Below are 26,324 nucleotides of genomic sequence, written 5' to 3' on the forward strand. Positions count from 1 at the left end.
CCGGGGTTGTCGGTGATAGCTATGATTGTACATTCCTATGTGAGGCAAGTACATGTTACTTTCAGTACTGCCGAGCAAGTGACCGCGCGGTTTGGGTCACGTAGCTGTCAGCTTGCATTCGGGAGATAGTGGGATCGAAGCCTACTGTCGGCAGCCCTGAAGATGGTTTTCCGTGGTTTCCCATTTTCACACCTGGCAAATGCTGGAGCTGTAACTTAGTTAGGGCCACTGTCGCTTCCTTCCCACTCGTAGCTCTTTCCCATCCCATCGTCACCATAAAACCTACCTGTGTCGGTGCGACGTAAAGAAAATTGGTAAAAAAAAGAACTTTCAATCCGTTTTGTTTAGTTCACTTGAACAAATGCGTTCGGTGAGAAGGCCAAGCATATGTTTTCTTCATATTTTTCTTAGAGGTTTTAATTTGTTCACAATTTCCTTAAAATTGGATTTTTAAAGAAAAATGCATGTGGATTAAATATTTATATTAATTTCACAATTTATAAATTCGTTTCAATTGATAATTCATTAAATAAGTGGTCTTGTATAATAGCACAGTTAATATGATTTCATGTAACTTACAGCGTACCGGAGAGTTGGTCGTGCGGTTAGAGGCGCGTGGCTGTGAGCTTGCTTCCGGCAGATAGTGGGTTCGAATCCCACTGTCGGCAGCCCTGAAGATGGTTTTCCGTGGTTTCCCATTTTCACACCAGGTAAATGCTGGGGCTGTACCTTAATTGAGGCCTTGGCCGCTTCCTTCCAACTCCTAGGCCTTTCCTATCTCATCGCCGCCATAAGATCTGTCTGTGTCTGTGCGACGTAAAGCCACTAGCAAAAAAAAAAAAAAACACGTATGCATTGTCCGTACTTGTAACTTTGAAAGATGCCTTACAATTTTCTAATTTGCTGGCACTACCTATACACAAAACCACCAGCTGTCACTGACTAACGGTGGATGCCTTCATTATCGTATTTACAGCTTATTGGTAACTTTAGACTAGAATGTACACGCATGCACGGAAATGGTGTCCAGATGTAAACAAAGCATGGCGTCCCTTCGTCTCCTCGCTTAACTTATTGCTGCAGGTAGACAGCCCGCTACAGGACTGTTGTGATTGAAATGGGCACAGTGGTGGATGCATAGCAATACACACACAGTACCTTCAGCACTAACCGTTCTCTCCCTTCCCCTCATTTTCAGAAATGAAGTGGTCTTCAACACCACACCTTCACTCACTCCCCTCCTTTTCAATGCTAGAGTGGGACAGTGTTGATTGTTGATGTCGGGACACTATTTCTGTACATGCGTGTACACGAAAGTATATCTCACTGTACGTTTGGAGCTACTGCAAGGTACGGAGCACGGTACGGAACTGTCTTATCTGCAAAACTGAGCATTTTGAAGGCCAATATAGTGCAATGGGACCTGGAAGTGTGCGGCGTTTGTCAAGGACGGGTGAGGTGCTCCTTAATAAGACAAAACTGCAGCTAGGATATTTGTACAGGACGGCCCGTGGGCAACGAAAGAACCCCAGCTTGACTTACTCAGGCACGGTATAGTAGATGGGCTCCCCTTCGTTCGACTTGTACCTCTATGGGATAGAACGGAAGCTCAGTGCATACCTGAAAGGGAAAACACTACTACAGAACACTAATCATAAAAGGGGGCGGATGTTTCTGAAATGTCGTATTTTCTCCCTTTGCATTAGGATGCTATTTTTATTTTATTTTTTGCTATTTGCTTTACGTCGCAGCGACACAGAAGGTTCCTACGGCGACGATGGGATAGTAACGGCCTAGGAATGGGAAGGAAGCGGCCGTGGCCTTAATTAAGGTACAGCCCCGGCATTTGCCTGGTGTAAAAACGGAAAACCACGCACGGAAAACCATCTTCAGAGCTGCCGACAGTGGGGCTCGAACCCACTATCTTCCGATTACTGGATACTGGCCGCACTTAAGCGACTGCAGCTATCGAGCTCGGTGCATTAGGACGTTGATCAGTAGTATAGAAATTCATTCTGCGACCAAACAATAATAACAAGGTTCTTTTGCACTTTTTGCCGATTTGGGATATACAGACATTATTTCAACTTTCAAGGGTGTTTCTTAAGAATGTTTAGATCATTTTTTTAATGTATGCATGTATTACTGATTGTGAGACAACATAAAAAATTATGTATAATTATGTTTACTAAAATTATTATTGTCATTATTATTATTATTATTATTATTATTATTATTATTATTATTATTATTATTATTATTATTATTATTATTAGATGCGAAAAAGACCAGAAAACTGATCACGCAAAGCTCACTTAGAAGTTGTGCATTTCCTTCTTTGCCAGGCAGCCTTCAGTTTTTCTCTCATCGTGGTTCTTCGTTCTTCTGTCTACTTAGCTCCTGTCTTCTTCTTGTGGTTTCTCTCTGACTCTACTTACCACTTGTTGATTTTCGTTCTGTAGCAGATTCGGTTAGCGATGTCGGCCACTTTGATTCCTGATATTATTATTATTAAATCAGTTTATCGTCCAGGGTTGATTTTTCCCTCGGATTCAGCGGGGGATGCCACAACTACCAGCTCATGTGCAGTCTCCTGGAGTGTGAGACACTTGGTCGGGGATACAATTTGAGAGCAGGACCAGTACTTCGCCCAGGTAGCCTCACCGGCTATGCTGAGCAGGGGCCTTGTAGGAGACGGGAAGTTTCGAAGGGATAGACAAGGAAGAGAGAAAGGAGGGGCCGTGACTTTAAGTTAGGTACCATCCCGGCATTTACCTAGAGAAGAAGTTGGAAACCGCGGAAAACCACTTCGAGGATGGCTGAGGTGGGAATCTACTCAGTTGTCCTCCCGGAGCTGAGCAGACTCCGTTCCCGTCCTCGTACCACTTTCCCGATTTCGTGACAGAGCCGGGAATCGAACCCGGGCCACCGGCGGTGGTAGCTAGTAACACCAATTACTACACACCACTGCACCACACAAGCGGACACATATGGTGAAAGTCGCTAAATATGATCAAACTGATCAGTAGTTGCTGGTGACCAAGAGAAGGTAATGAGAGAATTTTTACCTGTGAGTATTCTGTTCCAAGATTATGCGCAAGAAGACAATACAGAACTCTGATAATTACGAGAAAGTATTTCCTAAACAAAAGCGATGCACCAGTCTTCTCAACCGCCCCTAAAGCTGGTCATTCATCGCCTTGTACCTCGCGGCCAAGAACAAATAGCAGCGAGAAGCGATTATAAATAATTACTTTCGCTTTCCTTCCAAGTATGTCTGTGTAAGAAACATGCCAAAAGAACTATCACAAAGTTATTTTTTAATTTAGGCAGTGAATGAATTTGGAAAATACATGTTTACAACAGATGAGCGTGTTTTATTTTATAAATGGTGCACTGTCCATGTGAGTGCGGAAAGGAGCTTTGTTGTACAACAGCACATTAAAAGAGAAAATCATCTGAAAGCTGTAACGAGTGCGAATAACAACAGGTGTTCCCAGGTTCCAACATATCATTATGCCCATATTTATGTACATTTCCAAGGAAATTAGGAGATAATTATTTACCGGTATGTAAAAATAAGAACTGAGCAGTGAATAGAACAACGATATATTACTTGTAAAACCATTGTACACTGTCACAGTAATTCAGTTTAGTCACATATTTTAAAAATTAACTTATTTGATAACATTTTCCCATAAATGTAAGCATTTCATTGACCATTCTCATAAACATCCGCCCTTTAATGATAATGTTATTGGTTTTACGCCCCACTAACTATTTTTTCGGCTTTCGGAAACACCGAGGTGCCATAATTTTGTTCCACTGGGACTCGTTAACGCGCCAGTAAATCTACCGACACGAGGATGACTTATTTGAGCACCTTCAAATACCACCGGACTGAACCGGGATGGAACCCGCAATCTTGAGCTCAGAAGGTCAGCACTCTATCGTCTGAGCTACTCAGCCCGACTAAGGAGGCGATTGAAAAGGCGATTGAAATTCCACGGTCACATTTTCAGAATGAATGATGATAGACTGAGCAAAAGAACACTCAACCTTGCCCTCTCAATGAAAGTTAATTTTTTAATTGAAACTGTAATAGACCTCCAGGAACTCAGCACCACAGGAGAAACTGTCCAGAACATATGTACATTCAGAACACTCGTACCAAGCAAGTTGCTATACGCTTTGGATCACGTAGCTATCAGCTTGCATTCGGGAGGTAGTGGGTTCAAACACCTCTGTCAGTAACCCTGAAAATGGCTTTTCATGGTTTCCAACTTTCACACCAGGCAAATGCCGAGGCTGTACCTTAATTAAGGCCACGGCCGCTTCCTTCCAACTCCTAGGCCTTTCCTATCCCATCGTCGTCATACGATCCATTTGTATCGGTGCGACGTAAAGCAAATTATAAAATAGAACACTAGTCGACAATCACCATTTTTCTGAGTCCGGCTCCATGGCTAAATGGTTAGCCTTTGGCCATAGGGGTCCCGGGTTCTACTCCCGGCAGGGTCGGGAATTTTAACCATCATTGGTTAATTCCGCTGGCACGGGGGCTGGGTGTATGTGTCGATTTCATCATTTCATTCTCATCACGATGCGCAGGTCGCATACAGCCATCAATTCAAAAGACCTGCACCTGGCGAGCCGAACTTGTCCTCGGACACTCCCGGCAATAAATGCCATACGCCATTTCATTACCATTTTGCGGAGAAACACAAAATTGCGAGGGCTGTAAATAAAGTTTGCTAGTGGTTTTACGTCGCACCGACACAGATAGGTCTTATGGCGACGATGGGATAGGAAAGGTCTAGGAGTTGGAAGGAAGTGGCCGTGGCCTTAATTAAGGTACAGCCCCAGCATTTGCCTGGTGTGAAAATGGGAAACCAGTGAAAACCATTTTCAGGGCTGCTGACAGAGTGATTCGAACCTACTATCTCTCGGATGCAGTATCACAGCCGCGCGCCTCTAACCACACGGCCAACTCGCCCGGTGTAAATAAAGTAGTGGCAACGTAGTCCAGACACTCGCAGGAGATTGGGCATGCGCAAAAAGAATGTGGAAGCTTTGTTGTCGATGTGTAGCGTGCATTTGACGGACATCCAGTAGGGCATGTTGTTGCTGTGTGACGATGAAGTGAAGAGTGTCGATTTCACCGCTCTAAACCATGTTTTTAAAAGGTGACCAGCGTTCGTGGATTAAAATCGAGGTTTCCCGTGACAAAAATGCATCAGAATGTTGTCGGAGATTACGTGAAGCCTGTGGTGAGAATGCATTTTCGTATGGTGTGATTGCACGATGGGTCAAGGCATTTCGTGCGGGTAGGAATGAGACTGTGGATTTGCACCGCACAGGTCGGCCATCCATTCCTCAAGATCAGATTGACATCGTGAGTGGTCTCGTTTCCGTAGACCATCGAAGGACTGTCCTGTCCTCAGTCATCAGACGAAGTGGCACATGCTGACGAAATGTCTTAACATGAAGAAAATTCGTTCCGTTGAGTTCCACATCAACTCACCGACGTACAGAAATTGCATCCACTTGGACAGATACCGCAACGAAGGAGACGCATTTCTGCAGCGTTTTGTCGGCATTGATGAGACGTAGGCACGAGCCTGAGAATAAGTGTCAATCGAATGAATGGGGTCACCCACGTTCACCACTGAAATTTCGACAGGAATCCAGTCGGATGAAGCCTTTGCTGATTGTGTCATACGACTACGAGAGTGTTATATTTGCACATGCTGTGCCTGAAGAACAAACGTCCACATTTATTGCGAGACGATCGCCCTATCGTGTTGCCAGCTGTCATGTCACAAACAATGTCAAGCTCTTATTGCAACGATGGCATTGGGAAGTCCTTGGACACACTCCGCACTTACTAGACATTCGTACGTCTGACTCGACCTGTTACCAAAGTTGAAGGAACCCCGCCGAGGCCGCCGATTTCCTGACGTTTCACCTGTACTCCGCGCAGTAGGGTGCTCCGTCGCTCTCGTCAACAGAGAACGCCTTACCGAGGGTCCCCTAGGGCCTCCCGACTTTTGGCAAAGACTCTGCGGGTGACTGTATTGAAGGGGTGTAATGCAGTTGTAGTTGCTAGTTCATTAAATATTGCGTTCTATCAGATTTGGCACTAACTTATTTACATCCCTCGTACAATTAACTAAACCTGGGCAAAAGATGAAGGTATTTAGGTAAAAAGTGGTGTAGGGGTAGCGTGCCTGCCTCTTACCCGGAGGCCCCGGGTTCGATTCCCGGCCAGGTCAGGGATTTTTACCTGGACTTGAGGGCTGGTTCGAGGTCCACTCAGCCTACGTGATTAGAATTGAGAAGCTATCTGACGGTGAGATAGCGGCCCCGGTCTAGAAAGCCAAGAATAACGGCCGAGAGGATTCGTCGTGCTGACCACACGACATCTCGTAATCTGCAGGCCTTCGGGCTGAGCAGCGGTCGCTGGTAGGCCAAGGCCCTTCAAGGGCTGTAGAGCCATGAGGTTTGGGTTTGGTTTGGATTTAGGTAAAAGAAAAAAGGAGGCACATCTTATAAATAAGATCAGTCGTGCTCCTCAGCTGCTATAACTACATTATGTAAACTATAAATATATAATGTTTTTTTCTTTATATTTTATGTCCGGATAGCTACTTGTGCGAATTTTCCAGAAGCGGAGGTACTGGAAATTCTGTCCCTCATAACCTCTTTCACGTGCTTTTACAGGTTTGTACATAAAGCAAGTGATACGTGACTGTCGTGTTTCAGGACTCAAATACCACCGAACATAGCCTGGATGGAACCTGCCACCTTGGGCTCTGAAAACCAGCACTCTCCCACATGAGCCACTCACGCTCAGCATGGCTCATGTTTTGTTACAGCACTCGTAACTGATTCTCGTTCAAGAATGGTAAGGAACCTGTTAATACCGCTTAAATCAAATCGCCGCAGTAACATTCAAGCAAGTAGAATATTCTGAGAGTTAGAAAGAAAGTCACTATCTTCTCAAGAATTTGTTTGCCCTTCGAAGCCAGTTCAGTGAAGGCGAATAAATTAATGGGATTGGCAAGAGTCATTCCCATGGTTACGAGTTTACAAAAAACAAAAAAGAAAAACAAACAAACCACCACTGTTTCCAATACTTACTCAGTCGTGTAAAACTGGAAGGTTGTTCACTTTTGCTGAGATTTTTGAAAAACAGGATCTGCTTTACGTCGCACCGACACAGTTAGGTCTAATAATAATAATAATAATAATAATAATAATAATAATAATAATAATAATAATAATAATAATAACGTTATTGGCGTTACGTCCCACTAACTACTTTTACAGTTTTCGGAGACGCCGAGGTGCCGGAAGTTAGTCCCGCAGGAGTTCTTTTATGTGCCAGTAAATCTACCGACACAAGGCTGACGTATTTCAGCACATTAAAATACCACCGGACTGAGCCAGGATAGAACCTTCCAAGCTGGGGTCAGAAGGCCAGTGCCTCAACCGTCTGAGCCACTCAGCCCAACACAGAAAGGTATCATGGCAACGATGGGATAGGAAAGTGGGAAGGAAGCAAGCGATCGTGGCTTTACAGCCCCAACATTTGCCTGGTGTGAAAATGGGAAACCACGGAAAACCATTTTCAGGGCTGAAGACTGAGGGGTTCGAACCCACTATCTCCCTAATGCAAGCTGATAGCTACGTGACCCAGAGTGCACAGCCAATTGTTCGGTTTTTGCTCAGAATAACAAGCAGTATTTACCTGTGTTAATGTCCCCTCTAGAAACAGAAAGAATCACGAGCAAGAACCACCGTCCTGTCATGGTGATACACTGGCTCAGCTCTCGACTAGCTCGTAGTCAACAGCGTGAAAACAAGACCCGTACCAGGGAACTTGTTTACATTCCTCTGCTATCACACTGTTCGTGCGCTGGAAACAAGGAACAAAAGACTATTACTAGCACTCAACCAGGATTCAACTGTCAGTCGATTATATTTCACTATTATAAATGCAAGGACGAATTTAAGGCCCACGAGTCCAAGACATTTTTCTTTCCTACCCTATTTCCCAAATTTGGGTATGTGGGTACCTGAAAAGCCGACCCGTGGTGTATGGGTCAGCTCTTACCCGGAGGCCCCGGGTTCGATTCCCGGCCATGTCAGGGATTTTTACCTGGACCTGAGGGCTGGTTCGAGGTCCACTCAGCCTACGTGTCATTAGAATTGAGGAGCTATCTGACGGTGAGATAGCGGCCCCGGTCTAGAAAGCCAAGAATAACGGCCGAGGGGATTCGTCGTGCTGACCACACGACATCTCGTAATCTGCAGGCCTTCGGGCTAAGCAGCAGTCGCTTGGTAGGCCAAGGCCCTTCAAGGGCTGTAGTGCCATGGTGGGGGGGGGGGTACCTGAAAATGAGAGTAACCAGCAGCTTAGCGGTTTCCGCGTTGCTTACAGCACATCGTCGCTGCGTGAGCAAAACCTCGTATCTTACAATGCCCTTCCAATTATAACCTTCCAATGTTTCCAGATTGGAAAGAAAGGAACCATTGAAAGTTTATGGTAATTGAGAAATTAATGAAGATTACATGAAGGTATTCGTCCAACTGTTACACGTCCAGATGCAGAGTAAGTTGAAATAACTCGCTCAGTTAAATAATAATTCTAACGGAAATTGGAGATATAGAGAATACATAAGCTCAGAACCCCGTGGTATTCAAATGAGTTACGTTCATTAAGTAATGCCCTTGTACAAGCAGAAATATTAAATGAAATGTTATATTTCAACGGAAGTGAAATAAGTAGCAATGTAATGGCGTTTAACTTCAATAACGAGAGATACGACGGAGGCCATGGAATAGATTAAACGATACAGGTCAAGTGCAATTTTGCATACGCTGGTCATGCATTATATAGCTATTACGAAATAAGTTCGAGCAATCGAGAAACCAGTGTAAAGTAATCGATTAATACATCATTTGAGAAGACGATGGATTGTTAAACATATTCCTTTACCTGGATTACTGATCATAAGAGCGTTCTATATCAAGGAAATTAGTTCTCAAATGTTAAAGTCATATGGGAAGGAGATTACAGACCAATGATTTATGGTGGACTATGAAACGCCAGCTGATACTATTATTGTCAGTTAAAATAAGGTTTTGTTTCGCAAAAAACAATGTGATTATAATGAAAGAAAGATTATGAATATCGAATAAAACTATTGCATACAAACGAGAAGGAAGCTAGTCAGAAACTTTTAAGATCCGAATAGCTATCGTATATAAGATACGAGATTTTAATTGTAAAGAGAGGATATAGGTTTTTACTATAATACAATAAGGCGAGTGTTAATTCAAAACGCTAGTGGATTTAGTTATAGTGTACAACATTGTACTTATTTTATTTTATGAAATACTTCCTCTCATGCAGAGGCTGCCTTGCGACAAAGTATACTTTTACATTTATTTTTAGAAGAGAAATAGATATACTGTACTTGAGAAATGTTGAAGGTAACCTAATTGTAACAGTGATTTCTTAGAATTATCAGTGAGCCCCTTAAGGCTATGATGGCAATCTCCCGTAATTGGCAGAGACATCTTTTTCCAGAAATTAGCGGCAAAAGCGGGAATAGTTCCCCTTGCTCCAATCATTAGACCTACTATGTCGATTTCCTCTATCTGGTATTTCTCCCTGTAGTAGGGAATTGTTGGTAAGTACATATTCCTTTTCTCTAGGTTAACATCTGAGGGCTGCGACTTATGGCTTTCAAAGCGAATTGTGGGGTCGATGATGTAACCTCTCTTCTTATTCTTGAAAGCAATGATGTCAATCCTTCTGTGGCTTCCGTTGTCCCCTAAGCCATGAACCTCTTCAAATACCTAGAAACCATGAAATCATGAAGCTGGCCCATTTAATGGATTGTCGTTGTATGATGTCAAATAACATGCAGGCCTAAATCCTGGAGGGTCTGGAATACTGTTGGAAGGAAACCAAATCGTAAAAATATAACAGCCGAGGTGTTGGAGATGCTGACTTTGCGATTCCATCAGCATTATTAATACCCAGATGAATGTCTTTCCTTTATTCTATTAGGTAGCTGTTTTTTTAAAGTAGAGTAGATTATTTCATGGTGTCAGAATGTGACATATTTGATATAACAACTTGAGTGATACGGTAGGATCGTCATTAAATAAGTCCATGATAACAGTGGAGTGCGGTGAATTTCTTTTAAGAATGGCTTAGTTGGAATCCTGATTTTTAGATGTCTTATTCATTTAACTTCTAGTATATATTCAAGTGTTATGCAGGAATTTAATCGGAAGGTGTCGGTCTTATTTCATGACATATTGTCATCGTAAATTGAAACTTAATGTACCATTTATTGCATAAGTATACTTTATTTGGAATAACCATAACGTAATTAATATGTGTCAAGGTTGAATTCTTCTAATATAATAACTCCACGTTATATACGTAGATCTTCGCGAGAACGATAGTCATATTTACCGCGTTGATGTGGCGATTTTCATACGTATTTTAAGAATGAGATATTCTTCGGCGATATATGTTTATATATTTTAGGAGGTGAATTAGGAATGAGCATGATGCACATGTGATGGATGAATATTGGAAATAGGGTCGTCGATGAAGTAAAAGAATAAGGTGTGATGTTTGTGATGTAATAGTTCATTGGGAATTGAGCATTAGATAAGGTAATGCAATCTTCGTGAATCCCGATGATATAAGGTTGAAAGAAATTCGATTTGATGTTCGTCATGCGTATGATTTAATGATGCTGAGAATAGGCAATCATTTCTAAAGTTTGATGGTTGATATTCAAATAATATTTTCCCGAAGAATATTGATGTGGGTAGTATGAATAATCGTTAATTGCGATAATCCATGATGTGATTTTAAGCGAATTTCCTGCGTATGTGTAAGCAGTTTACTAGAATATTCGATACCAAGTGACACCATTTAGAAGTGTGAACCGTATTGTGATTGGAAGTATCTTAGTGTCATCTATTGTAATGCATAGTTCAGTAATTTTCCTGATGAGTAGTTGTTTCCAGTAGCACATAGAATTTGCATTTTATACTAGGAATGTAGACATTACAGGAGCCATGTACGAAGCCAGATGCTGTGGAATCATCGTAATTCTAAATCATTTACTGTTTCTTAATGATGTTAATACTTAGACACTTAGTCATCTAGATGCAGCAATCACAGGATTCCAGGCAATGCAGTCTTCAATTTTACAACCTCATTTATATTATTTTGAGATGAGCCATGATTTATCTTAAAATTATTTAAGGTCATGCTGTTAATAGAGATATTACGACGTTGAATGCAGCCTGGCGGAATATTCATGTTGTTAATTAGATTTTTTAAATGGCACGATGAATTACGAAAATAACAGAATACAGAAAGACATGAGTTTAGGTCAACAAAGGACAGATACCAACGGATAAATATCCCAATAATTTGATTTGGTTGATAAAGAAATGAATAATGTAAATAATTAAGTATAACTTAATGTTTAAGCTTCAGCACTATTATTTTGGTTTTGATGAAGTACTTGGGACATGACTTAATGTGAATACGAGTATAATTATCAAGAATATTTTCATGACTAATTATATTATATTGGGATATCTTGGTACGGTTTATTATAACTAACAAAAGTGCAGGGACCGTTGATTAATTATCTTAATTAATATTCAATTTTGCTTGCCATCCAGTCATGTTGCTACTTCGATTAACTTGTCAATTAATAATTCGTTAGAAAGATGATTTTTAATAAACGGAACATCCTTCCAAAAGATAATAATTCTCGATATTCTTATTTATAAACTAAGATTTAGAATAGTTCAGATAGTTGTAAGATATACATTTTAGACGTCCTTAATAGCTCAGTAATTAAATGGTGTAAACTGTGACCGATACTCGTAGAACTTGCACGCCCATGAGTGGAATTTTATAATCTCCGTTGACACCAGCCGAGGCATATCATAATAATCAATTTTTTCGAACCCCGAGTTAGCACCTCATGAAAGGTTACACTATCCATTTTTTTCATTAAGACTTGCCACGCCTCCCAGCTACATATGGATAAGCAGTCCAACAGAACAATTTCGTTGTGTTAATTCTCCTTTCATAATGCTAGGAGATGAATCTTAAATAGGCCTACATTATGTTGTACTGTATAGTGCAGCATACGTTCCTACAGTATACGGTACGATAAGGCTCATTTTCCTATACAGGTAAATATAGGTAAAAGAACACAACGAAAACTTTTTTGGTAGACTGCGTATCCGTATGTAGCTGAGAGGCTTGACCAGTCGTAAGGAAAATAATGGCTAGAACGAGTATTGTAGGAAACGAGGTTTTGCTCGCGCAGCGGCGAAATTTGCTTATGAGAGCTTCATTATCCAAATACACAGTTAAACTATTTTCAGTGCCATGCACAACAAGAAGGACCAGACGTCAATTCGTTTGAGATAATCATAAATGTTTCAGTCCTCGCAAGGGCCGAAAACCACCTTTCATCTAAGCACTTTAACACAGGAATACATATTTATCTATATAATATAAACCCACATGGCTAAATGACTGATATGTTTACCCACATCCAGATGAGGTAAAAATTTGAAATTTGTCAGAATTGAGGTTTTAGCCTGTAACCAACGGAAAAATTCCAAATAAGTTCAAATATGTAATTTCTTATCCCCGAAAAGATCAAAATTTTGAAAACAATGTTCCAGATGATAATCTTGAAATTCGACAAATGTAAAACGATGTAATCGACGAATATTTCCAAAAAGTTCAAATGATTCAAATTTTTCCCTCGATGCACACTTTCTTTGGATGTTTATTTTAGTTAAACGGTGACACTTATCAAAAAGGGACTGCACAATGGGTACCCGATATTGAGACTTCGATTGAGCTCCATTTTTCATTTGTACGTAAATTTTATACACTTCCCCGCACATTTTTTAAATTTTTGACACCCTAATAATATCTATAGAATCATCAAACATGATCTGGCATTATGCTGGAGATGAAATTTTTATATTTATTGGCACACGTATTTTAAAATAATTTCAACACAGAAATGCTGATGTCGTCAGCGGACAGACTGCTATACAGAAATGGGCGTATACCTTACTGCTATGGAAGATGAACAACTCTCTGCAAAAAGATGTAAGACCCCAGTCCTTTGCAGCTGATGTAATCACCAGGACTCTGGTTTTGCTGACATGTCTTTTTTAATTGGTGTATCAAAGTTTTTACTAATTTATATACCAATCTTCTTCGTGTCCCCAGATTACAAAAATGCGTATTTATTCCTTTTTATCGTAATTTTTGTAAGTATCTTAGTTTTAGGTCATTTATTCGCTTTTTATGTCATTTTTTTGCTGTTGACAGTCGGAAGTTTGGAGTACGATTATCTTTATTTATTCCTTTATTTTACTTTTTCCAATTTGCTTTACGTCGCACCGACACAGACAGGTCTTATGGCAACGATGGGATAGGAAAAGGCTAGGAGTGGGAAGGAAACGACTGTGGCATTAATTCAGGTACAGGACCAGCATTTGCCTGTTGTGAAAATGGGAAACCACGGAAAACCATATTCAGGGCTGCCGACAATGAGGTTCGACTATCTTTATGGGAGAGTTATTTTCCTTTTGAGATGATTTCTCTTTACGAACTATATGAGATCAAAAAGATAACGGCGTAAAGATCTTCGCGCATTCTGTTGTTTCTAAGTAAAACAGAGATTAAAAAATGAACTTACCGTATATATTGTAATGTAAAAATTACAAAAAGTATACATTATATATACACTGACTGACAGAGCAAATGCAACACCAAGAAGGAGTGGTCAGAACTTTATGCCAATTGCAGGGTAGACTGACGTCACTGAGGTATGCTCATGAGGTGAAATGCGCCGCTGTGCTGCGCACGTAGCGAACGATAAATGGGACACGGCGTTGGCGAATGGCCCACTTCGTACCGTGATTTCTAAGCCGACAGTCATTGTAGAACGTGTTGTCGTGTGCCACAGGACACGTGTATAGCTAAGAATGCCAGGCCGCCGTCAACGGAGGCATTTCCAGCAGACAGACGACTTTACGAGGGGTATGGTGATCGGGCTGAGAAGGGCAGGTTGGTCGCTTCGTCAAATCGCAGCCGATACCCATAGGGATGTGTCCACGGTGCAGCGCCTGTGGCGAAGATGGTTGGCGCAGGGACATGTGGCACTGCGAGGGGTCCAGGCGCAGCCCGAGTGACGTCAGCACGCGAGGATCGGCGCATCCGCCGCCAGACGGTGGCAGCCCCGCACGCCACGTCAACCGCCATTCTTCAGCATGTGCAAGACACCCTGGCTGTTCCAATATCGACCAGAACAATTTCCCGTCGATTGGTTGAAGGAGGCCTGCACTCCCGGCGTCCGCTCAGAAGACTACCATTGACTCCACAGCATAGACGTGCACGCCTGGCATGGTGCCGGGCTAGAGCGACTTGGATGAGGGAATGGCGGAACGTCGTGTTCTCCGATGAGTCACGCTTCTGTTCTGTCAGTGATAGTCACCGCAGACGAGTGTGGCATCGGCGTGGAGAAAGGTCAAATCCGGCAGTAACTGTGGAGCGCCCTACCGCTAGACAACGCGGCATCATGGTTTGGGGCGCTATTGCGTATTCCACGTCACCTCTAGTGCGTATTCAATGCACGTTAAATGCCCACCGCTACGTGCAGCATGTGCTGCGGCCGGTGGCACTCCCGTACCTTCAGGGGCTGCCCAATGCTCTGTTTCAGCAGGATAATGCCCGCCCACACACTGCTCGCATCTCCCAACAGGCTCTACGAGGTGTACAGATGCTTCCGTGGCCAGCGTACTCTCCGGATCTCTCACCAATCGAACACGTGTGGGATCTCATTGGACGCCGTTTGCAAACTCTGCCCCAGCCTCGTACGGACGACCAACTGTGGCAAATGGTTGACAGAGAATGGAGAACCATCCCTCAGGACACCATCCGCACTCTTATTGACTCTGTTCCTCGACGTGTTTCTGCGTGCATCGCCGCTCGCGGTGGTCCTACATCCTACTGAGTCGATGCCGTGCGCATTGTGTAACCTGCATATCGGTTTGAAATAAACATCGATTATTCGTCCGTGCCGTCTCTGTTTTTTCCCCAACTTTCATCCCTTTCGAACCACTCCTCCTTGGTGTTGCATTGTCACTGTCAGTCAGTGTATTTCTTAATTTACAGTGGTCAAACCTGAGCTATCTCTTTCATGGTTGAATTTATGATGGGTTTGAAATCCAAAAATAATATACAATGGCTTTCCAGTAAAACGTGACGTTTTAACAGTCCAGCTATGCTTGTTTGTAGGTGGTAACACAGGATATTCATGCAGCTCCAAACTTCGAAAACGTATAGGAAATGGTGTATCATTTTCTACAATCTTGAGCAACCGAAGTTTTTCTAGATCAGATAATGTTACATGTGGTATCATCCACAATATACGATGAAGTGAGTTTTTCGATTCCACTGGTGTATCTTCTGCTTTAAGAGAATTGTTATCAGTTCGATCACGGATTATAATTAGCTCTTGTTGTGCATTGATTATAATACCTCTAAAATCGTCTGCAAAGCGGAGAACATGTTTTAATGGTAACATATCAGAAAAAGTACCTTCCTGATTAATCATCCAGTTGTTATTAGCTTTCAGACACCACCCTTCCGACCGAAAAAGATTACTTTCTTCATCACTATAAGAAGGGTAGAATTTCATTGCACTTATAATACCAACATTCTTCGATCTATCTATTTCCGCATTATTTACTTCATAACGCGCTTTAGAGAAGAGAAAAGCTAGACCATGTTCGTTTAGTTGAGATGTGCTTGGTCCACCTCCATCAGCCTTATCTAGGAGTCCATCAATACAGAGGTAGCTTTCGTGTAGTGGGGTGTATACATCTTCCTGATTAACGATAAAGCGAATTTCATCATTGATTTTGAGTCCAAACGTAAAAGGTCGATACGAATGAAGCTCACTTAGTACTGCACCTTCATGTGTTTCTACTGTGTTCATAATGTCTAGCATTTCTTCCATTTTGTTGTAGTAGCGTATAACCTTAACATTGGAGAATCTGCTTATGGGCATCTGTTAACTCGTTGAGTCTTCGCAAACATGTAGTATGTCTCCGGAATGTACACGGTGTTTTATTGATTTGTTTCATACTGTTTTTAGGTGAAGTTTGTAAGCTACGTACGTGTGTCGTTCTAAATTAATAAGCTGATTATTTTTATTCACAAGCCTAAGAGTGTGTTACTAATGTGTTTTACAGACACAGGATGATAAAGAACTACTGGCGGCTTCTCACGAATAGTATAGCCACTTTCCTCTGTAATAATAAAGTCGTGCAGAACGTGTAAAGGTTGTTGATTACTGCTCAAGTCTGTAATTATATTACAAGTAATGTTTACATGATGATCACCGGAAAGTATCACAGGTTGATCAGACTCGTAACGTACGCTCGGCATGAGCTCTCTTGGTGAAAATCCAAGCAATGGTCCAATCGAATCAGGTTGTGATTTGAAGTCAATCTTGAATGGTGACTCAATAACACATTTATATGTGAGGTTGCTTACAGTAATTGAGAACTTGTAATTATGATTACTAAAACTCTCTTCTCTAAACTGTTCAATTAACGTACTTTAAATGTAGTCATGAATATCGTCTACTGAATAACTGCCTGATGGTAGCGTTAGCAGATACTCATCCTAATAGAACTTCTTTACGCCATCACGCACATTATGGATGTTATTGTAGCTTTCAAACGACGCAAGTCCAAGACTATGTAGCTGATGACCGAGTTCGATCGGTGGATTAAAGTAGACGGTTGTTTCAGGTCCTTCTCTGCGTACAGCGAACGTTCTTTCACCGTTGGCCATCACGCGTACACTGTTGCTCTTTGTATACTCTCTTGGTTTGATATAAGAACATAAGACATAATCGCCCGCACATGCGTGTATTAATTTTTGCACACGGTTTATATTGTAAACAATGTCTGCACTGCTTCCGAAATAACATATCAGCTCAAATGGAATAGGTAAGTCTCCATAGCTATCGAAAGGCCATATTTTAGATTTACGTTTTACGTAGGCAACGTTATGAGATCCAGGTCCGCGACTGTTGTCTAAGTTAATTACAGCAGTCTCACGTTCACGTGGGCGTGCTGGTAGTTGATCGCGCATATACACACCTCAAAAATAATGAATTTCCAATTGTTTATCAAACGTAAAAACTTCTTCGTGGGACTGAGCTCGATGTGGTAGTGCATTCAGTAGATGCTTTTGGAGATTTGTAGATGCTGAAACGGGAATGCCCTGCGAGCATTCGCGTTCATGTATTTCTTGAGGAGAACTCGCGAACACCCGGCTGTATGGATCCAAAACAAGCGCCGAGCGCGCAGGCATTGAGGGGGACAGCATGCAAGCAAGCGCTGCTACTGAGTGCCAGCCAAGGCCAAGTGACGTCACACCGAAAGTTCTGTTCGATTCTATGGCATTTCATCACGAACGGAAGGTTATATCGTAATTTCGAGAACGTCACCTTGTAGGCCTGGGCAACAAATCCTACTACCCAAAATTGCATTAAAATCGGAGGAAGGATGGCCGAGATATAAATTTTTTAAGATGCTCACATTTTCAGTCTCGCCGTCAGACCTTGGGCAATAAAAGGAGGTCGCCAGCCTAGAGTGTGCCAGTGTGTCACTGAATGTGTCAGTGTGTGTGCGAGCGAGCACATCGTCGTGAACCAGTCGCCTCGCTATGTGATACGGTTTGTTACTCTGTCCGGCTTAGGACCGGGGTTCGAAAGTACGTAATACTAGTGTTGAAAGCCTTCTCTGTGGAGTCTAACTTCGCGTGTAAGCGAAAGCTTATTCAATGATAATATCGCTCTGTCGAACCGTGTAACATCATTTCGTTTTGTGAATTGTGTAACTGAAGGGACTGTACATTTTGAAGCTGTGCTTAAAGGACTCAGGGCATAAAGATTGTGCTTTAGTTGTTTCCTCTACAAGAGACTGTGTTAAGCTATTTCGTAAAAATTGTGCCCTGGTGAAAGAACAATTTTTTTTATCGACAGTGTCACTTTGTTTCGTAAAGAACAGGGCCTACTTTTCTTTCAAAGACTGTATCAATCACTCCGTGAGAAAAACAGTGTCGACATTTTCTTTTCATAAATCTGTGCCAACCTTCATTTTTAAAAGACTGTGTCAATCCATTTCACAGAACTGTGCTAACATTTACTTTCATAAAACTGTGCCGATATTCCCTTTCAAGGACAGTGCTGATTCGTGGAATACGGTACCTTTATTTCTTTTGAAGGGACTATGTTAATTTCCCTCATCAAGACTGTCTTTAAATTTGCGTGTAATATTGTGACTCAGTGAAAATTTTACCTCTGAGAAATTACGTGATTTTTGTTAAGACTGAGTCGTAAGAGAACTTGGTTCTCTTTCACAAGACTGTCATAAACTGTTTCTTTCTGTATTTGCAGAAACTTTAATTTATTTCTACGAGAGTGTGTGCTAGGACATTGCATGTACTCATTACAAACAGTGCAGAAACTGTGTCCGAAGGACTTTATTTTCTTTTGCACTGAGATTGAGTGAAGTGATAAACCATCGTATCTCAGAAAGTTCCAGATTATTTTCATTGCTTATCACTTCAAGTTCGATAGTAACTATTGCACGAACAATATTAATTATTCTCACAGAACTGTGACTTTGAATTCATCTTTTTCTCTCAAATGTGCGTCCAACACCATTTATAGTGGAACCTATTCGGCCAGGAAACAGTGTCTCGCCTTAATTTGCAGTGCAGTGCGGTAGAGAAGTGTCGTATCAGATTCCATTGACATTCTGTGCGAAAGTTTTACATTTCTCTGCTCCTTTCAAGGGACTTAGTGGAATACAAAACTCAACAACTATTCCACGCTGCACTATCATCAGACGACCGCCCCAGGTTCGAGTCCCCTTCAACATCAAGGGCCAACAATGGCGGTGGGTCGACACCGACAACGTGGGACGACTTCGACGACGTGGGACGACGCCGGCGCCGACGACGGCAGACGACGCCGACACCGCAGAATGACGCCTTCTCCACATCTTCAAGGACATTCAAACTATTCGTCTGTAAAATGTGATATAATTTCTATGCATTTTTTAAATACACTTCAAGTTCCACTTTAAATATGAACTTATTTCACTACCCTTCTCTCGTACTCTCTAACGCATAAACCGTACACGCCTTGGCATTATCCATGCTCTCCGCAAAACTGAAGTACGGGCGTTCCTGTTTCAATGCCAAGCCCTTTTTTGTATGTCGCTAGCTTCATATATACGCCTTTTCCTCGTAATGTAATTGCCTCCATTGTCTTGTTATGACTTTCACTCTCTCTCAACTGTTGCTTCACTTCTTCTAGAGCTTTAAACGTTCTTGCTACAGCTACCCTGCTATTCCAGCAAACAGAGCAGGAAAAAGTCCTCCTCGTTTTGGTACAGGAATAATTCGTGCATGTTTACAAAACATTGCTCTGCACTTTGAAGAAATTCTCGCTCTTGCTGCGTGTAGTGCCTTAGTAATAGCTACACGCGAGTTGTATTCCTCTCGTATAGCTTTTCGTGTAGCCTTTACAACTTCTTTCCATACAACTGTTTTAGTATTCTTCTTCATAAAGTTTGGATATCGTTGTTTCACCATTCCGTACACGATATTATTCGTCAAGCGCGAATTACTAACTGAGAGTTCCCTGTTGTTCGTTTGATATATATATTGCCTGCTTTATTATTTTTTTACCATGAAGGTTATAAAGCAGCAAGACACACTACCTGTTAGTGACATGGTGCCACATCTCTTACCTCGTTCTGGTGCAACTACAAAAAGACGACATGGAACGTTGTTTCCTTTTACTGTTCGATGTATTATACCAGGCCCATCGGGATGTGGGAAGACAAATCCTTTACTTACATTCATTACCTCTTTAAATGGCATACGCTTCGAGAACACTTACATTTTTCGCTAAGTCATTCTATCAACCACTATATACTATTCTACAAATTGTAATGCACGATCTGGTTAAAGATGGATTGAAATTTTTTCAATTTATTTCACATGAGCAAGTGCCATCACCAGATGATGTGCTTCCCATTTATCTTATGATCTTTGACGATGTCGCAACAGAACAGCAAAACGTTATTCGTGCATATTTTAGTGCGGGGCGACATAAATATTTATATTGCGTCTATTTGTGTCAAACCTATTCTCGTGTGCCTAAGCAGTTGATACGCGACATCGCAAATATCATTGTGCTTTTTCGGCAAGATGAGCGCAACATACGGCATGTTTATGATGATCTTGTCAACACTGATATGACATTCAATGTCTTTAAAATTATGTGTGCTACATGCTGGTCATCACATCGTTACAGCTTTTTAGTTATTGATAAAGAAAGTGATGTTCATTTTGCACGATATCGCATGGGGTTTGATCATTTTATATGCATCAGCATAGAGATACAGTCACCACTTGTTCAAAACCACCATCATGTCAACATCCAGCAAAGAGATTACAAAACATATAATCCGTGCTCGAAACATCATTCGACGAAAATTTAAATAGCTTAAACGTATTCAAGCAGACTCTGATTTAATTTTGAAAACGCGACTAGATACACCACTGAGAGAAATTTTTATTTCTACTTCATCGCCCCAGTCTACTAAAAGTTTTGTTTCTATGCAATCATCTTATAATAAACAGAAGCACGAACAAGAAAAGCATGAAGAAGAGAAACGGGATGTGGAAGTGGAAAAGCAGGATGGAGATGAAGAAGAGGATGAGGAAGAAGAACGTAACGATACTTCATCATCTAAGCGTGTTAAGTTTTTAAATACAGATGTTATTGCTGAGGAACCTACTACATCAGCACAAGATCCACCTTCTTTGTCTGATGTTATGATCACGCCAGAGTATCGTAATCAGTTTCAGACTTTTATTTGAAATACCTATGGAAATATCACTGCTCCTTATATAGAAAAACTATTTACAGGACAAACTGACACAACCTGCGGTATTCTCTATGAAAACGACTGTTTCTGGATAGGTAATGCAAATCGTAAAAGGTGTTACCTATAAACCTACTAAAGGACTGTTAGAACTTCTTTTCTCACGAATACCTCACAATGATATAATTTTACAAGGTGACTAAATAATATAAAGCAATACTTTTCGCTACTGACACAACACCAAGTAATTACAAGAGGACAGAAGCTGTAAATGCAAATAAGATTCACAAATATCGAGAGTTTTTTTCTAAGCTGCTTCTGTCACATCAACCGACTGCACGTAGTCTTAATGTTATCTACATGCTTTTGTTGTCGTATGTAGACATAAGATACTGGACTTATCCTAACTTACTCGTTGAACGATTACAACTTATAAGAGCTTCGCAAGATCCTGGTCACACAGGCAACGAATCAGAAATTCTAAAAAAGAGAGTAATTACGTCATGCGGGTATTATTCAGCAATGGCTCGTCAAGATAACACCTCGCCTGTAAAGATAAACATCGCACACGAGTTACATAAACCAGAACGTCAGACTTACTGTCGTAGACTCGTTATTACACGCGCAAAATATTATCTCTGGCAAGCAGACTTAGTAGAAATGATTCAATATGCCTCTAGCAATAGGGGTATAAGTATCTACTTACTGTCATCGATGTGTACTCTTAGTCTGCGTTTGCTCAACATGTGCGTTCTAAGACAGCAGCTCAAGTCAAAAACTCATTTAAACATATTTTTGTACAATCGAAACGCTGCTCAAGGCTTCTTCAAACCCATCAAGGTAAAAAGTTTTACAACAAGGAGTTTTCTTCTTACTTCAAGTTACTTGCAATTCATCAGTAATCTACGTACAGCAATCTCAAGGAAAGTGTTGCAGAACGTTTTAATCGTACACTCAAAACGATGATGTGGCGAGAATTTACAGCTCAAAGTTCTTATCGTTGGATTGAACTGCTACCTTGACTCGTGTCTACCTACAACGATACACCTCGTCGCATTATCAGCACAAAGCCACGTCTTATTACTAAGAATACACCACGCTTAGATGCTATTCATCTTTCAATGAAAACGACTGATCCGTGCCACCATCGCTTCAAAAAAGGTGATTTCGTTCGCATCAGCAAACACAAGTCTATCTTTGCAAAAGGATGCACCCCTAACTGAAGCACAGAAATGTTTTAAATCAGGAATGTTAAGCTTCTTAATCCAGTTGCGTATTTACTTCGCGATCTCACCGGACAGCCTATTGAAGGAGGATTATACATCGAAGAACTGCAGGAAACAAAATATCCTGATCACTATCTAATCGAACGTGGTATTCGACGTTGTGGAAATAAACTGTATGTCAAATGGCTTGGTTTTAATAACAACTTCAATTCATGGATTAATAAATATGATGTACTTTAAAAGAGTTTTTAAAATTCTCTAACCTTTACCTCTCTTTTCTTCTATGGCGTAAGACAAGATTAAACATTATTACTACTAGTTATTTTAGGACATGCTGTAGGGTAGGATTAATATTAAAAAATTAACAACACCTGCAATATGTTTCACAATTCTTATTTATTTTTATACACTTTTCTTTCTTCAAGTAAATCTATTCTGTCCTTTCTTACATAGATTTTTCTACTGTCTTCGCTGCTTATTGCCACCACCCAGTAACAGTTTTCCTTTCATTATGCCGGCAACGACAAGTTCTGCTATCTTCTCAGCAACTGTAGCCTTAGGTGACGGCACACGCTGCATAGCTTTACGATACAGATTTTCATCAGCTACACGTCTTAGTTCAGGATTGTTTTGACGATAAGCAATGTCGTGCTCTTTGTAGGCAGCGATATATTATTATTAATACCAGTATCACCACGTTTCAAGCGGACGTCAAGTCGAATTCTATGGCCGCGGTACTGGTAACTAGGAAGATTAAGCTCAAAAAGGGAGATCAATCGCTTTATTGATGAGTCCATGCACAGAATGCTTCCTCACCTTTCTCCCAGGATGTTTCTTCACCTTTTGCTGGCTCTTCTCGCAGCCATGACAAGTGTTTATAAGCGAAGACAGCTCGTTAGTTTTAGGTCCTTAATACAGTTTAATGAGTTGTCATGTACGGCACTGTCTCACTGAAGGTCTCCTAGGTAAACTTACTTGTTCATGGTGTACACTACAGGTTTGAAGCTCTGAAAAAAAAACAGGTTCTAGAGTCCATTCACGAAACACCTTATCCCAGATCTTCCTTACAACATTCGCAGCTACATTGACTAAAATTACTGTTGTAATGCATTTAACTCTTCATCAGTAAAAGTGCTTAGTTTCTTTTTGCCTTTTCAACTGCGTTACACTTAGTATCAGATAGAAATGACATGATTTCTTCACTCTACAAATGATTCTTTCACACTGACGTCATTTCGACACTGCAATTTACATATGTTGTTTACCTCCCGGCTTGCACTGCAACACAACCAATCGAATTGTATGCACACATGGCGTAAAGACTGTGTAATTGTTTCTCCACTACGCTCCTTGTGAAGAGTTTTAAATGATGGACATCGTAATGTATGCATGTCGATAATTCCATATGTTGATGGTAGATACTCACGCAACCATTCCTTCTTTCCACAGCCCTTTTAAAAACAAGATCTGCTCTTTAAAAGTGAGCGTTCATGATCAAAAATAGAAAGTGATAAGGTATTTATTTTCCTTCCCACTGCAGACCTAAATTTTGTTTCTATCAATTGTATCTGCTTTTTGTCTTCATCTGTTTGCAAAGAGTAAGGGAAAGGCGGGCTAAATCCTAAACTGACGAGTTTTGGCGCTCACAACACAGTGCAATCCAACACAGACACCTCCTTGAACACACATTTGTTGATGTTCACTTTAAAGCCTTGTACATCAACTATTAATGTTCTTGTCATGATGGAATAAAAGTGCTCTACTCTCTATCACAGTATCTCAGAGACTAAAGAAAAATTCACAGTTATACCATCTATAAAGGCTTAAGTTTACTAGGGAGTGAGCTTAATAACGAACAAGTCTAAACATGTATAACCATGTCGACGTAATCGCTGCATGTTAAAACGGAATTTTTTAATCTCCCGCGCGTATTACGTCATAGCTCTGTCAGTACTCCAAGAGGGGGAGACGACAAAGAGCCAGTGTGATGTTCCCCTCCAAAATGGCGACTGTGAGGGGGAAGGTATCTAGCCTAAAGCTATGCCAGATGAGTAGGAGGGAAGGTCATCTGACCGTAAAACTGGGAATGATCGGGAGGAGTAATGAGTTGGGTGGGCATCTGACCGTAAAACTGGGTCCAGGATGGCGACTGTGTAGTTAGGCCTCTCCAAAATGACGCATGTGAGGACGGAAGGGCATCTGACCATAAAACTGAGCCAAGATGGCTACGGTGCAATTAGGCTCTTCAAAATGGTGACGGGAAGGGCATCTGACCGTAAAACTGGGCCATGATTGCGACTGTGTATTTAGTAGCCTAAAATGGTGACGGAAAGGACATCTGCCCGTAAAACTGCGCCCAAGATGGCGGCGGTGTAGTTAGGTCCCTCGTAAATGGCAACGGGATGGGTATGACCGTGAAACTAGGCTCTGTAAGATTACCCTGAAATAATTCGTCGGGAAGGGCATGTGAACGTAAAACTAGGTTAGGCTATATGTGCCCCCTCTGGTGGGAGGATCAAATTGGCGACGAGAAGGTCATCTGACCGTTAAACTGATCCCTGTGTAGTTAAGCCCCTCCAAAATGGTGACGGGAAGCGCATCTGACCGTAAAACTAGACCATGTGAGGTTAGGCTCCTCCAAGATGGCGTGCGGAAAGGCATATGGCCAGATAGCGTCGGGTCGGGCATCTGGCCGTAAAAGTGAGTTTAGGCCCCTCCAATATGGCGACTGTGAGGTCAGGTTTTCTCTGTTATGCAAAATTTGACGTCGGGAAGGGCATCTGGCCGTACATTTTACGAGGCGTCTTTCCGACTGCAACATTATACGGCTGCAATTTTCATTTTAATCAGTGCCTTTGGAGGAAGATCCAGGAGATCGGACTGACACTAGAGTACAAGGAAAACATGGAGGTTCAACGGTTTTGCGAAATGTGTGCAGCATTGGCGTTAATACCCCCGGATTGCATTGATGAAGTCCGGCTGGTAATCGCGTCAGAGACACCACAGTCAGACATAGTTACCGCATTTTCAGACTTTTTTGTTACTCAGTGGCTCGATAATGTCCAGCACAAATCTCACACAGAGTGACCGGAGTACATGTACCTGGCCGGGGCGTTGCCTCCTAAGCCACGGACGCTCTTGTAATTTGTGCCTATCAGACAGAATTCTTATTGTGACAATAATGCATGTACCTATTGACAAATGCAGTCAACACAGTGACAGTGGCAATAACAGCCACAGATTCTTCATTCATCTCTTTAAATGTTTTGTAGGTAACTCACGATCCGACATTTAGCAAGGCGAGTTAATATTAGTATAATGGAACATTAAGTTCTCTTCATCCCACTCAGGTTGCTATAATATACCAAACAATAGTAGCTCACTGCAATTATATATGCACAAATAGCCGGAAGACATGCATTACCTTAACAGTGCTACCAACATCCGGCTTGAACGCATGATGAATTCTTATTCCGGACTGGGTACTTACGAGTTGAAAGCACTTGCCTAGTATGCAAGCTTCAGCTGCTTTCTTGTTCTTGCTATCTTTTGTGAGGACGACGTCAATGGGTAAGTGTGAAGGAGCGATAAAGTTAAACTATCTTAATGCTTACAGTAGCGACCATTTAGGACTTTACCACCCTGGTCACCTTTGACATACTTATTTTCTTTAACTTCTTAGGAGGAGTATAGGGCGTCTTAGGAGGCCACACGCTCGGTCATTTGGACTGTTGAAAAGATGTATCCAACTTCTCGGTCCTTGTACCCTGGATGGTCTATGCCATAGTTCCGACAGAATTTACTTTAACAGAAACTTCGATGTTGTACGATAGTCCACAGTGATGGGTGGTCGAATGGAACACGACCAACGGTGGCGGTGAGGTATCGTAAGATGAGTATGCCTTCAGAATTGGTCGTGTATAAACCGTTTGTTCTTTATAGAACCTTACCTCAACCGAGAAAGTTGGCCGTGCGGTTAGGGGCGCGCAGCTGTGAGCTTGCATTCTGGAGATAGTGGGTTTG

At 41.6% G+C, this 26,324-nt stretch overlaps 1 protein-coding gene across 1 annotated transcript in view; it reads right to left on the reverse strand.

The window, feature by feature from the left end:
* Positions 1 to 5,720, reverse strand: part of LOC136874538 (uncharacterized) — a 149,043-nt gene extending 143,323 nt beyond the window's left edge. The window contains exon 1 of the mRNA XM_068227835.1: positions 5,525 to 5,720. Within this exon, the coding sequence (XP_068083936.1) occupies positions 5,525 to 5,720 (196 nt within the window). The remainder of the gene's footprint in view (positions 1 to 5,524) is intronic.
* Positions 5,721 to 26,324: the final 20,604 nt, after the last annotated feature.

This window comes from Anabrus simplex, chromosome 5 (assembly GCF_040414725.1).
Source record: "Anabrus simplex isolate iqAnaSimp1 chromosome 5, ASM4041472v1, whole genome shotgun sequence".
Classification (NCBI taxonomy): Eukaryota; Metazoa; Arthropoda; class Insecta; order Orthoptera; family Tettigoniidae; genus Anabrus; species Anabrus simplex.